At 47.2% G+C, this 13,722-nt stretch overlaps 1 protein-coding gene and 1 pseudogene across 4 annotated transcripts in view; both read left to right on the plus strand.

Moving 5' to 3' along the window:
* The window catches only part of EPB41L4B (erythrocyte membrane protein band 4.1 like 4B), a 159,396-nt gene that overhangs the window by 129,064 nt on the left and 16,610 nt on the right, over positions 1–13,722 (plus strand). For 3 of the 4 annotated variants that reach the window (XM_017498554.2, XM_017498552.2, XM_037727889.1), the window contains exons 21-22: positions 5,272–5,458; positions 7,607–7,684. In XM_017498554.2, coding sequence (XP_017354043.1) covers positions 5,272–5,458; positions 7,607–7,684 — 265 coding nt within the window. The remainder of the gene's footprint in view (positions 1–5,271; positions 5,459–7,606; positions 7,685–13,722) is intronic. The other variant, XM_017498553.2, reaches the window with a different exon arrangement.
* On the plus strand, positions 3,063–3,160 carry LOC119466961 (annotated as a pseudogene).

Raw genomic sequence — 13,722 nt, forward strand, 5'->3', positions numbered from 1 at the left:
TTTTTGTATTTTTAATAGAGATGGGGATATACCATGTTGGCCAGACTGGTTTCAAACTCCTGACCTCCAGTGATCCCCCCACCTTGGCCTCCCAAAGTGCTAGGATTATAGGTGTGAGCCACCACACCCAGTCGGCAGTTCCCATTTCTTGACCTTAGCTATGGCATGGGGTACCATGCCTAGATGTGTCATTGGTCAGAGAGTAACTGCAGGGGGATCCTGGACGAATGGAAAGCATGGGAGCTTTGGAGTTGGAAAGACTTCTGTTAGGGCTCTGGCTAGTTTACAGCGATAAGCTCTTAGAAAAATGACTCTTTGATCCTCTCTTCCTTCCTCTGTAAAACGTGTGAGATAATACCTGCCTCTGAGGAGGGTTTGTTTTTGTTTTTGTTTTTGTTTTTGTTTTTTGAAACGGAGTTTCGCTGTTGTTGCCCAGGCTGGAGTGCGATGGTACAATCTCGGCTCACCGCAAATCCCCCTCCCGAGTGCAAGCCATTCTCTTGCCTCAGCTTCCCAAGTAGCTGGGATTACAGGCATGCACCACCACGCCTGGCTAATTTTGTAGTTTTAGTAGAGACAGGGTTTCTCCATGTTGGTCAGACTGGTCTCAAACTCCTGACCTCAGATGATCCGCCTGCCTCAGCCTCCCAGAATGCTGGGATTACAGGCGTGAGCCACCATGCCTGGCCGTCTCTGAGGAGTTTTGTGGGGTTGAACATGAGAGAATGTGGATAAAGCCCCAATGCCTTGGCCATAAGATGAGGTCCCCTTTCTTTCTTCTCTAGGATCTGGAAGCTTCTGAGGAAAGATGGAATTTAGGAGATACCCAGAGTGCAAAGCGTAGGACAGGGAATGGGATTGTGGATGCAGTTCTCTAACAGCCATCTCAGGTCTGCCATTTGTACCTGTGAAAAGGAAAAGAGGCGTATATGGGGGATATTAAGGGAGACATACCCTACCTCATTATCCTTCATAGAAACTTCTGGTCAGCTGCATTTCCTAGGAAAGCCAAAACGAGTAAAGGTCAAATAATTAACAGTCCTAGTGATCTCTGGGGGACAATTAAGCCATAACAGTTTGCTTCCCTCAAGGATAAAGCTGGCAGAACCTGCCATTCCTTTTACATTTCGAAACTCGAAATGTTATTATCGCTCATTTGAGAGATGTAATCGCGTTTGAAATAATGACTGACTGATATATAACCTGGAAGGAAAGAAAGTTTCACTAACTCACCAAACGCACTCTTTTTTTTTTTTTTTGATACAGAGCCTCACTGTGTCACCCAGGCTGGACTGCAGTGGCACAGCCTTGGCTCACCGCAGCTTTTACCTCCTGGGTGCAAGTGATCCTCCGCTCTCAGCCTCCCCAGTAGCTGGGATTGTGGTGCATGCCACCATGCCCAGCTAATCAAACTGGCTCTTTTAAGGACACTGCTTTTCAAATGTTGAGCTTTACATGTGTATTTCTTAAGCTGCCCCAAAGTATTCTGCTTTGAAAATCAAAGAGTGGCAGTATTTTTCCTATAGTAGAAAATAGCAACATTCATAGATGAGATTTTTCCCAGTGTTAAGTTTTTGTCCCATAAAGAGTTATTGAATCCTTGACAGTGGTTCCCACTCATTTGCCCATCTTTTTATTATTTAAAAAAAATTTTTGTAGGCAAAGTCTTGCTCTGTCACCCAGGCAATGGTGCAATGGTGCAATCTCAGCTCACGGCAACCTCCGCCTCCTGGGTTCAAGTGATTCTCCTGCCTCAGCCTCCCAAGTAGCTGGGATTACAGGCATGCACCACCACGCCTGGGAAATTTTTGTATTTTTAGTAGAGAAAAGTGTTTGACTATGTTGGCCAGGCTGATCTTGAACTCCTGACCTCAGCTGATCCACCCTTCTCGGCCTCCCAGAGTGCTGGGATTACAGGCATGAGCCACCACACCCAGCCTTTTCCCATCTCTTTAACTTTCTGATATTGATAAAGTTGACATGTGATCAAGGAATATAGTTGGGAAAACTCAGATTTCCGCTTATCTGGAAAATATGTTTTTGCATCATCGTTTTTGAGATACAGATTTATGTGCACACATAACCCTTTTGGCTGTCGTAATATTCCTAATTCCTAGGCTGGAATAAGGTGTAGTCAGCTTTTAGGTTGCTCTGCCAAAAGCATTGTAACATTCAGGTGCTGTGAAAAAGCCTTCAAACCACTGCTTTTTTTTTTTTTTAAGATACAAACAAAAATCTCAGCCACATTCTTTCCTGGAAATATGACAAGGAGGGCAAATGTGACTGCTGCATGCAGTGAGAAGGGAGCAGAGGAGCTCTACAGAGAGAAGGCAGGTGACAAGGTCTTTTTTGTGGGGGGTGGGGATGGAATCTCACTCTGTTGCCCAGGCTGGAGTACAGTGGCACAATCTTGGCTCACTGCAACCTCCGCCCCCTGGGTTCAGGTGATTCTTCTGTCTCAGCCTCCCGAGTAGCTGAGACTAGTGGCGTGCGCCACCATGCCTAATTTTTGTATTTTTAATAAGGACGGGGTTTCACCATATTGGCCAGGCTGGTCTTGAACTCCTGACCTTGTGATCCACCTGCCTCAGCCTCCCAAAGTGCTGGTATTACAGACATGAGTCACCAGGCCTGGCCAGTTCTTTTTTTTTTTTTTTTAGACAAGACCTCACTCTGTTGCCCAGGCTGGAGTGCAATGGTCAATCACAGCTCACTGCAGCCTCAGGTAATCCAGCTCAGGTGATCCTCCCACCTCAGCCTCCCAAGAAGCTGGGACTACAGGTATGTGCCACTATGTCCAGATAATTTTTGTATTTTTTATAGAGACGAGATTAGACCATGTTGCCCAGACTGGTCACAGACTCCTGAGCTCAAGCAATAGCCTGCCTCGGCCTCACAAAGTGCTGGGATTACAGGCATGAGGCACTCTACCCAGCCAAAAGTGTCATTTTTATATTGATACCAGCTAGTATGTTTAGAAATTATGAGTTATTTTATTTTTTCCAGAAATATAACTTCACTATTTATTTAAACATAGTGTAGAAGTCTTAAAAAATTCAATGGTGCTCACTTTGGCAACACATATACTGATACAGAGAAGAGTAACATAGCCCCCTTGGGCAAGGATGACATGCAAATTTGTGAAGCGTTTCATATTTTTAAATTTTTTCATTAAATAGTAGAGTATTTATAAGTTAATTTAAAAAGTTGAAGAAAGAAAAAAATGTAAATAGGGAAGACAGAAGAGAAAAGTAGCCAATTCCCCAGAATAAAAAATAACCAGGGTTCACAGTTGATGTCTGTTGCATTAGACAAGTTTGTATGCTTATATACTGTTAAAATAGAAACAACTTCAAAGCAGAAATAAATCTGTATGTAAAATTTTACTCATTAAAGTACTGTTTTGTGCCTTTATCATGAATTTACCTCAGAAACAGGTAAAATTGGAAGACTTACTGAATTTTAGAGATACACTTCTTGGCCGTAAGATCTAAACTAAAACAAAAGATTATAAAAACCATTATGAATTTGGAGTCTTCTTCAATTTTAGACAGTATCACTTGACTCTCTTCTATGAAAGATGAACTATGGTTTTTTAAGGCCTTTTATGTAAAACTAAATAGTAATAACTATGCTATTGAGGTGATAATTTTTTTTTTTTGAGACAGTTTTGCTCTTGTTACCCAAGCTGGAGTGCAATGGCGTGATCTCGGCTCACCACAACCTCCGCCTCCTGGGCTCAGGCAATTCTCCTGCCTCAGCCTCCTGAGTAGCTGGGATTATAGGCACGCGCCACCATGCCCAGCTCATGTTTTGTATTTTTAGTAGAGACGGGTTTTCACCATGTTGACCAGGGTGGTCTCCATCTCTTGACCTCGTGATCCACCTCCCTCAGCCTCCCAAACTGCTGGGACTGTAGGCATAAGCCACTGCACCCAGCCTGAGGTGATAATTTTTTAAATGAGGTAAAAAGAAATTTTAACCCCCCTTATCCACTTAACTAGCCATGTGACCTTGAGTAAATAATTTCACAGCTGCTAAATATCATCTGATTCTCTGAAAAATGGAGATAGAAATAGACAGGGTTGGTGTGAAAATTAAGTGAGTGAATGAACAGGTAACCCATCTGACCGCTGTCATTTGTGGGGATCCAGATACTTGGTGTATTATTAATGCTTCCACGTTCTTATTCGATTCTCACCTTTCCCCCTTTTTAGTAATGAATTCTAAGTCCTCCCCTTGAGGCTTCTCTTTAGATTATTTAGAATAATCTAAAACCTCTCAGGGTCCCCTCAAACAATCCCATCCACGCTGCAGCTGTGTCCCATGACCACATGTTCCCATGTGGCCCGGTGCCAGGCTGAGGCCTTCCTAGTGACTCTGCACAGGCCGCACTGGTGCCCACCTACCATGGGTCTTGAATCTATACTCTTGAGCTCAGCCATCATTCTAAAACACAACCCCTATGCAAGGTGGCTCCAGAAGTTCTACATGGCAGATCCTTAGGGACAATGTGCCTGGAGTCCCCAGTGCCACCCTCAAAGCACAGAGTCAAACAGATATTTGTACACCCACGTTCATGGCAGCGTTATTTATAATAGCCAAAAGAACGGAAACAACCCAAGTGTTCATCAGTAGATAAATGGATAAACAGAATGCGGTACATCCATAGAATGGAATTTTCTATATCATAAGACAAATGAACTTTTGATATATGCTACAATGTGGATGGACCTTAAAAATATTATGGTGACTGAAATTAACCAGACACAGAGGGACACAGAGTGTGTGATTCCACTTACATGAGGTTCCTAGAATAGACAAATTCACTAGGACAGAAAGTGGAATCGATGTCCCCAGAGGTTGCAGGGAGGGGCATGGGGAGTTATTGCTCAATAATAATACAGAGTTTCCATTGTCACTGATGAAAAGGTTTTGGGGATGGATAGTGGTGATGGTTGCATGATATTGTGAATGTATTGAATGCCACTGAATTGTATATTTATAAGTAGTTAAAATGATAAATATCATATTGCATATATTTTACCACCAACACAAAACAAAACAACACCCTGGCAAATGACAGAAAATTCCGCCCAAATTTGCTTTGGCAAAAAAGTCAGAGTATTGAATCCTGTAAGCTGGACATCTGGTGGACATCTGTTTGGGAACCCCCAATCCCCGTCCCTGGCCTTCCCACCCTGCCCATCTTCCTTCCACTCCTCACAGCCTGTTTATTTTTGTAATGAGCAGAGCTTCATGTGCTTTTAGTAACCACAGTGATGAAGACGACCTCCCCCCAGACCTGGCCGAGGCAGTGGGAGTGACCACAGCTATAACCACAAACACCACAACCGCCGCCACACAAGTCTCTGTGCCGCTGCCGTCCCCCAAGGTCCAGAAAGTCAGCTCGCCTCACATGTCGGAAGGCAAAGGCCAGCTGTCCCCCGGGGCCAAGGTATTGGGGGTGGAAAGCCCTGGGGAGCAGCCACACTTGCTGGGAATTCAGTATCAGTTTACTGAGTGGCATCTGAGGCATGCATTTAAATTTTGCATCAATTGTGTGTGCTTGTAAAACAACAACAATAACCAGAACATGTTTTTATACAGCTTGTCCCCCAAATACGAGCCAACCATTTGCGAGAGACTGAGTGAAATATAAAATCAGTTCATTGTATTTTAATTGCATTGTAAGAGATTTTTGAGGGCAATTTTGATTAAGAATCTCATCTCTGTCATAAGCTATTAGTCCACTGTAAAGATAGACAGAAATCATTCCTTCCAACCATAGTAACAGTTTGGAGGAGCAAAATCATAGAAATGTCCCCATTCCTTTCCCTGTGTCAGATAGCTGGTGTTAGTTTGAAAATAGGAAATTTTTTTTGAGACAGAGTCTCGCTCTGTGGCCAGGCTGGAGTACAGTATCGCGATCTCAGCTCACTGCAGTCTCCGCCTCCCGGGTTCAAGTAATTCCTCTGCCTTAGCCCCCCAAGTAACTGGGACTACAGGTGCGTGCCACTACGTCTAGCTAATTTTTGTATTTATAGTAGAGACGGGTTTCACCATGTTGGCCAAGCTAGTCTAGAACTTCTGACCTCATGATCCACCTACCTCGGCCACCCAAAGTGCTGGGATTACAGGTGTGAGCCACTGCGCCCAGCTGATAATAGGAAATATATTATTCCATTTGCTGGTTTGAAATTTCAGGAAATTGCCTGAGATGCGAATGAGCTATGACAAAGGCTTTACACAAGATGTTTCCCTTGGTTTTCTTTGAGAGACCTCTGGCTACGATCACTCTGTTGCAATTGCTCCAAATACAGTTGAACCTATTGCTATCCAAGTGGATACAAGTCAGAGGTTGCAGTGGTCCGTGCAACTACACGGAGAAAAGGGGCATGCATGAGGCAGGTGCTCTGAAGGCAAGACTGGAGCTCCAGAGGCTGTTCCCAGCTCTTCCATTCATAAGCCACAGCAGTCACTTCCAAAACCCTTATTTCTTCAAGCCTCAGTTTCTTCCTCCTAAAAATAGCAATAAGATCTGCTATCTTGCTCTGGCTGGTGTCAGGTTCAGTGGAGGTTAAAGTGCTCATGCAAACTGGATGCCTGAGGCTTTTGCAGCTTCAGGAATCACAGTTCCTGGTAACAGCTAAAGGATAATGGTCCAGGCCCACCTCCTGCATAACCAAGGCCAGTCTTCCACCTGGTCCCTTCCTTGGGTGTCTCTGGAAATATCACTGCTTAGTGTTCCGCACAGACACCTGGATGGAACCCTCAGCCAGCAACTGGCCAAGACCGACGTTCTCTGCATCTCTATAGCTCACCTCCTGGCATCTCAGGCTGGATTATCCTCCACTGTGTCGAGAGCCCTGTACAGCTTTGTCTCAAGTGTGGACACAGGCTTCTACCACATAACCCACACTGTGGTTAAAACCAGGCTGAAAGAAACATTGGCAAAACAGATGGGAGTTGGGGTGGCGTGGATGGGACGTAAGTGGCATCCTACCAAAGACCACAGGGCTCCCTCTCCTGGCCATCTCTCTCCTTGGGGCCTGGCTTGCCCCATTGATGGGTCTTATTTTTTCTCCTTTTAAAGATCTCGAGGCTATACATGTAGCTAAGACCCCAGAGCAGAAGGACAAACCGTTTTCCAAAAACAAACAACGTAACATTCCACGTGCCATCACCTGCCATGAAGACCATTGCTCTTAGTGCGCAGATTGGTTTAGCTCCTGGAGGACCCTGATTTGATCCTCTAAATCTAGGGCAAAGTCTTTGCTCTCTCTTTATACATTTGGAGGCCTCTTTAAAGTGTTTTTTCTCCAAAAGACCAGTCAAAGAGCTCTAAGAGTACTTAAGAAAAGCTGCCTGTAGCTCTGAAAGGGACAGTCCCTCACCCCTGCCTACTTCTATTTACGAAGTTTGCAGGAAAATACTGGGGTTCAGTCTCAACATTTTGTGCACTACTTGGCTGGGGAAATACAAGGGGACTGTCGCGCTAATGAGATCAGTGTAGAAGAGAGGCTGGGAACCTGTTTTTTCTGGTGACTTTCATCCTCAGTGCAGTGCAGTCTCTAACCAGGAGTGTTTTTGTCTGTCTTCCTAGAGCCCCTCTGACCGAGGAGGTGCCTTTACCTTGGAGCCGGGTGATCTTCTGATGGATTTCACAGAAGCCACTCCTCTGGTAAACTTCCTATTTTGCTAAAACCAGAAAAGCCACAGACCATAGAAACATCTTGGCAGTGGGACGGATGGACAGAGGTGGGCATTGCTGTGGAGGAGCCTCTTCCTCTCATCCCAGAGGCTCAGGGATCAGCTTTCATCCAGGGGTCAGGCACTGTGGGTCCCTCCACCTCTAGAGCCCTTGAGGGAGGAAGGGGTGCTCCCTTTGCTCCGTGGGTAGTTGTGGGGGGCCTACTGTGCCTTTCTACTGCGCTTCAAGTGTTATAGGGTTTGTCAGTGCTTTGATCTTGGCTTCTTGGCTTCCTGGACCACACCCTGCATGCCCACCCATGGGGAATCTCTTGCTGTTGCTTCCGACAATCCATCTGGTCTGAAGCACTGGCTCAAGGCCACATCCCAGCTTTCCAGGTCGCTCGTACTGCCCACCATCTCCCATCCTCTGCATACAGGCCTCTCCTTAGGTGAGAAACCCTTTTGAGGGGACAGAACACCAAATCACAAGTCACAGAGGCCAAACCTGGCTCCAGTGCCTGTTCCCCTTTTTAAGATCCTTGTCATTGGATAGTCACCTTGTCCAATGACTCTCCTTGTCCAATGACAAATCCTTGTCATTGGCCAGTCACTGAGGATGTCACTGTTTGCCCTATCTGCCTCAGAGGAGTGCTATAAGGATCACGAGAGAGACAGAGAGTCCTCCAAGAATAGAAAGCAGCACAGAAATGTGCAAGGAATTATGCCCATTATGAGGTGACCCAGGCACATTTGGATATACCTTTCTCTGGGCTCAGCCTATTACCTGAGTATACTTGAGCTTGAATCACAATCCACAAACACGGATTGGGAGTCAGATTTCTGGCCAAGTCAAAAAATGTCTCCTGAGAGTCGACTGTGTGCCCAGCTGAGTGCTAGGCTTTCAGGGCGGAGAGGGCAGCTAAGGCTGCAGGGAAAGTGAGGTTGACGAGTGGCTGCCAGTGATGTGAGAGCCACATAGAAGATGCTCAGGGAGAATCCAGAAGTGGGAGGTGTTCAGGGACAGCTTGCTGGAGTAGGAGTGGGGTGGATGGGGAGGATCCTGGAAGGTTTCAAGAGAGGACAAATGGGGCAAAGCGCTGCCAGGCTTTAGGAATGGTCACCATTCCCAGTCAGCTGGCATACGGAAATCATGTGTACCCTTGTGTTCCTCGTCTAGAGAGTTGGGACAGATTAAGAGCTTCCAGGCAGCAGTCTTGCATAAACAGCTGACAGCTGACTGTGGGTGACCCCTGCTCTGGGAAGCTTCAGAGTTACCCCTTGCTGTGCTCCAGTAAACGTAGGAGAGTTATTCATGGCCTTCTTGTTAGACGATTTGCCAAGATTGTTCACAGATGAAAGGGCCCTTCTCCCCTGCCTTTCCAGTAGGGGAACCCAGAAACAGAGGGCCTTCACACATCACCTCATCACCCCTTTGATGGATGGGAACGTGAGTCCCAGTCGGGGGGTCATCATGTGGGGCAAAGCTGGAGCTGGGATCCAGGTGTCCTCGCTCCTCCCCGGTGTGCTGTGCATCCTGTTGGGCTCCATCTGGTCTCCTCTTTAGGGACTTGCCACTTAGGAAAAAAGCAATTCCTGGAAGAAGGGCTTCATTCCAAGTATACCTGAGACTGGGAAAGATGAACAAGGGGCGTGGAAGAAGGGCCTGGGCCTGGTCTACGTCAGTGTCCCAGCTGAGCATCCCAACAGAGGCCTGACGTCCCAGGAAGGCCTTCTTGTGGGAGATGGAAGCCCAAGCAGCAGTCTGAGCACACCCTGGCTGAAAGGCAGTGTTCCCCAAAGGGATCCGAGAACGCCTAGGATGTAACCCGAGGTCCTATGAAGGTAAAAAGGAGAAGACTAAGTTCCAAGAGTCACATTGAGGAAAACGTGTCTGGCAAGAATAGGAGCCAGTGGAGGAAGATAACTCTTGGAGTTAGACTTGTGGGCAACTTCCAGGCTGCTGAAACACGCTGCAATGACTGCTGTAGAGTTCATGTGAACTGCTGCTGCTGTGGGACTCGGTGTCTAACCCCGTCTGGGGACCCTGGGGTGCCGGGGTTTTACAGTATAAATAGGAGTCTGCCAGGTGAAGAAAGTGGACCAAGGCAGTCTATGTAGAAATCACAGCATGGACAGAGTAAAGGACCTGGCAGGTCTGATCAGGGTCAGTTTCCAAAAACATACATGGTGGCTTTGACAAGCGTGTTGAGATTCCCTTAGAGATCATCATGTTGCAGGTTCAGCTTGTAGATTTAATTACTTGTAAATTTAAATGGTCCTTTCTTTGTTTGAACCTAACAGGCTGAGATTAGAAAGGAAGCAGCACCTGGCAGGGAATCAGAGCTGCCGGGATCTGAGGGGTGAATGCCTGCCAAATGACTGTCCAGCCTCTGCTTGCACCCCTTCAGTAACAGGAAGCTCATTCCCTCTCCCTGACACATGCTGCTCATATCTCAGGGTACCTCTGACTTAGCTATGAAATGGGTATAGGCCTGTTCACTGCGTAGACATGGGACAACTGTGTCTCAGTACTGCACTGAGATAGCCACCACTTCACAGCTGAAGTTTGCAGTGACTGTGTGTCCTCAGGATAAAGCATCCTTTGAGGCATGAGTGCGTGTCTTCAGGCCTCAGGGAGAAGGTGTCCTCGGCATCTGGCTTTTTGGCAAGAGCTCTCTCCATTTTGGGCTTTCCTTGGTACCATGGGCCTTGTCCTTACTTTGATCCAGAATCCCGTTTCCATGAGTGCCAAAGGGTCCCAGAGGGGAAGAGGACACTCCAGCAGTCTGCTTCTCCCTTTGGTCCTCCTCCCTCTATCTCCTTCCCCCAGCATCAGAAATGCAAGCAGCAGCCTTCCCACCTATTGGTAGGGTGACGGGGAGGTCTCTATCTCACAAGTCCGTGTCTTGGACACCGTGGTTGAGGGTTTCACAGGGGCTTCCTTATCCATGGGAGGAAGGAGCCAGAAGTAGAGGGAGGCAAGAGCAACCCCCATGCCTGACTTGTGACCAGGGCTTCCCAACTATCTGGCCTATCAGCTGGAACAATGCCTTGGGACCTTCTCCATTCCTTCACACACAGATGGGAAAACCAAGCTCAGACAGGGGCAGACGCTCAGCCCAGATCACACAGCAAGTGTGTGTCAAACCCAGTTCTAGAACCTAGATGCTGGGCTGCCATTCCAGTGTCAGATGGCCCAAGCCAGGATATAGCTGTCTCTTTCTCTGTTAGCAAGTCCCCTCTCTCAAAGCGGGTCAGATGCCCTGGCCTTCCCCTGGGCTGTAGGATAGCCCTGGGACCGTCTCCAAGCTGTCAGCCCAGGTTTGGTCCTCAGTGTTGCTGAATGGAGCATGAGGAAGGGAGGTGCGCAGGTGCCTTGGTCTAAGAGACGCAGCCTGGATGAGCTGTGGTTATTTTGCCAGCAGTCCTGCACGATTCACCTCCAGCCGCTCTCTCTGAGCCTTCCTGTTGAGGAGGAAGCAGCACTTTACAGGTATAAATATCAGAACTTCCAAGTGCTACTCATCACACAGGCAGTGAATTACCCCTCCTGGGTGAATACTTTTTCCATGCAGTCATTTCCCAAGCTGACAGCCTGTCTCTAGCCCCCTGCCTACTACTGGCCAAGACTCCTGAGGTCCCACCACCATCCTGGTCCCTAGACCCAGTGCTGGACCAACAGGGAACTGGAGATCTTGCCTTCATTCAGCAACGTGCCACCAAGACACTGTCAGAACTAGCGTAACACCAGCCAGGCGTGATAGTGTGCGCTTATAGTCCCAGCTACTCAGGAGGCTCAGGTAGGAGAATCACTTGAACCCAGAAGGTGGAGGTCGCAGTGAGCTAAGAGAGCACCACTGCACTCCAGCCTGGGCAACAAGGCGAGAGTCCACCTCAAAAACAAAGCCAGGCTCACTCAGTGGCTCACACCTGTAATCCTAGCACTTTGGGAGACCTAGGTGGGTGGATCACCTGAGGTCAGGAGTTCAAGACCAGCCTGACCGACATGGTGAAACCCCCATCTCTACTAATAATACAAAATTAGCAGGGCACAGTGGTGGCAGGTGCCTGTAATCCCTCGGGAGACTGAGGCTGAAGCAGGAGAATCGCTTGAACCCAGGAGGTGGAGGTTGCAGTGAGCCGAGATCACGCCACTGCACTCCACCCTGGGTGACAAGAGTGAAACTCCATCTCCAAAAAATTTTAATTAAAAGAAAATATATAGCTCTTGATTCTTGTGGCCAGTCTCTGTGTGGAGTGGTCTTCAAAGAAGCACAGTCCAGCAAACCAAGAGTAACAAAAAGGTTCAATCTGGAACAGGCGTCTCTCAAAAATTCATTAAAGAATATTAAATTAACACCTCCTGTAACATATCTTGAATCGCTTTTTGCCTTTTCCTTTATTCTCTTACATTCCTTGACTCCAGGAACTTTCATTCTCAAACTACACACACATACACACACACACACACACACACACACACACACACACACTTTGCTTTTGTCGCTTTCTCCCTCTCCTTTCACCAAACCTTTTCTGCCCTAGTCCCCAGCTCTTTTATTAGGTAGCTCAATTTAGCAGTCTTAAGCCTTAGAACCTTCGCAGCTTCATGTTTTTCCATTTCCGATTCTGCCTCAGAGTTCGTCATCAGATCTGAGTTTCTGCCTGGGTTGCGAGAGGTGGAGCACGTGGGAGAGAAGGGAAGGAGTTGTGAGCCAAGACAGCACCTGTTCTCCATTTGGTATTTTCTTTAAGGTGTGAACGTGAGCAGTTGCATGGGGGCACTGGCGTTGATTGAACGAGGGGAGTTGGGAGAGGTTACACTGATGCGTTAATGATGTTGACCCCAGAATGCGGAGTCTTGTACCCCCTACTTCAAGTCTGCCATGCTGACTTCCCTCCCCGGGTGACACAGACCATGGACACCTATGTGTTCTGTGTTCTTGGCTTTTTCTCCTTGAAGCCTGTCCCTCTCTGATCCCCAGGCTTCATGAACCACTCACCCAACTGCAAATCAGAGCCAATTAGCACCCAGATCGCTTCTGGACTATGACATGTTAGTCAAGAGTTCATGTGTCAGGGAGGACAGGGCTCTGGCCAGAGGAAGGCTGTGTAGGGCATGGGAATAGGCCCTGGGGTAGATGTTAGGAGTCAGTTTCTATCTGGTGCAATAACTTACTTTTATTTTGAACTGAATTCTACCAGCAGGGCTAAAGCTGAATCTCACCAAATCAAATTACGGTGCCCCTTCTGTGGTTTTATCTGTGTTCCCCAGGGCACAGGGAGGTGGAAAGAAATCTATTTATTCCATGATGTCATCTGTTCGCTGATACATTTAGGCCACTCCTTGCTTCTTTCGTGGCTGTTTTGGGCAGGTGGAGATCACTGTCCTGCCAGGATGTGTGACTGTCTACTTGTTGGACAATATTCTGTCCTGGGGCCATCCTGTCCTGGGGCCTGCCATCTCCTCAGCTCTACCTTAGGGGGTTAGTGGGGGGTTGGTTCTTGCTGCTTTTCAATCCCTGCTTCCCAGCCTCCATGCGTGGAGAAAGTTGCACAGGGCTCCTTTGCTCAGCACTCACCAATGTCTACGCTCCTCTTCCCTCTGAATTTTCTCTCCAATGCCCAGACTAGCCATCTCTTAGAATCCTTACACATTTCATCATCATTTATCTATGCTGAGAATCTTTCTGTCTCCCCAAGAGTCAGATTTTCAACTCAAAAGCCAAGCAGATATAGAAGAATGTAGCTGCTTACCTGTAGAAAAGACCCAAGGAAGAAAGGATATACTCGGTGAAAAAAATTAAGTGGTATTTCAAAATAGCCTTCGATTCCATGTGTTAGCTTACTGCCTTCTCACCAACAGTCCAGAGTGTGGGAACCCCAGGATGTTCTTTTGTTTCAATCCAATAAGATGCGTATTTAAGAAAGGTTAGAAATACTTGTGCAATGGATCAATACTTCTTTACCATAAAAGTCAAATGCTGGGCAAAGCCGTAAAGCGTTCATTATGTTCTTCAGTTGAGA

Source organism: Cebus imitator, unplaced genomic scaffold, assembly GCF_001604975.1.
Source record: "Cebus imitator isolate Cc_AM_T3 unplaced genomic scaffold, Cebus_imitator-1.0 Scaffold244, whole genome shotgun sequence".
NCBI lineage: Eukaryota > Metazoa > Chordata > Mammalia > Primates > Cebidae > Cebus > Cebus imitator.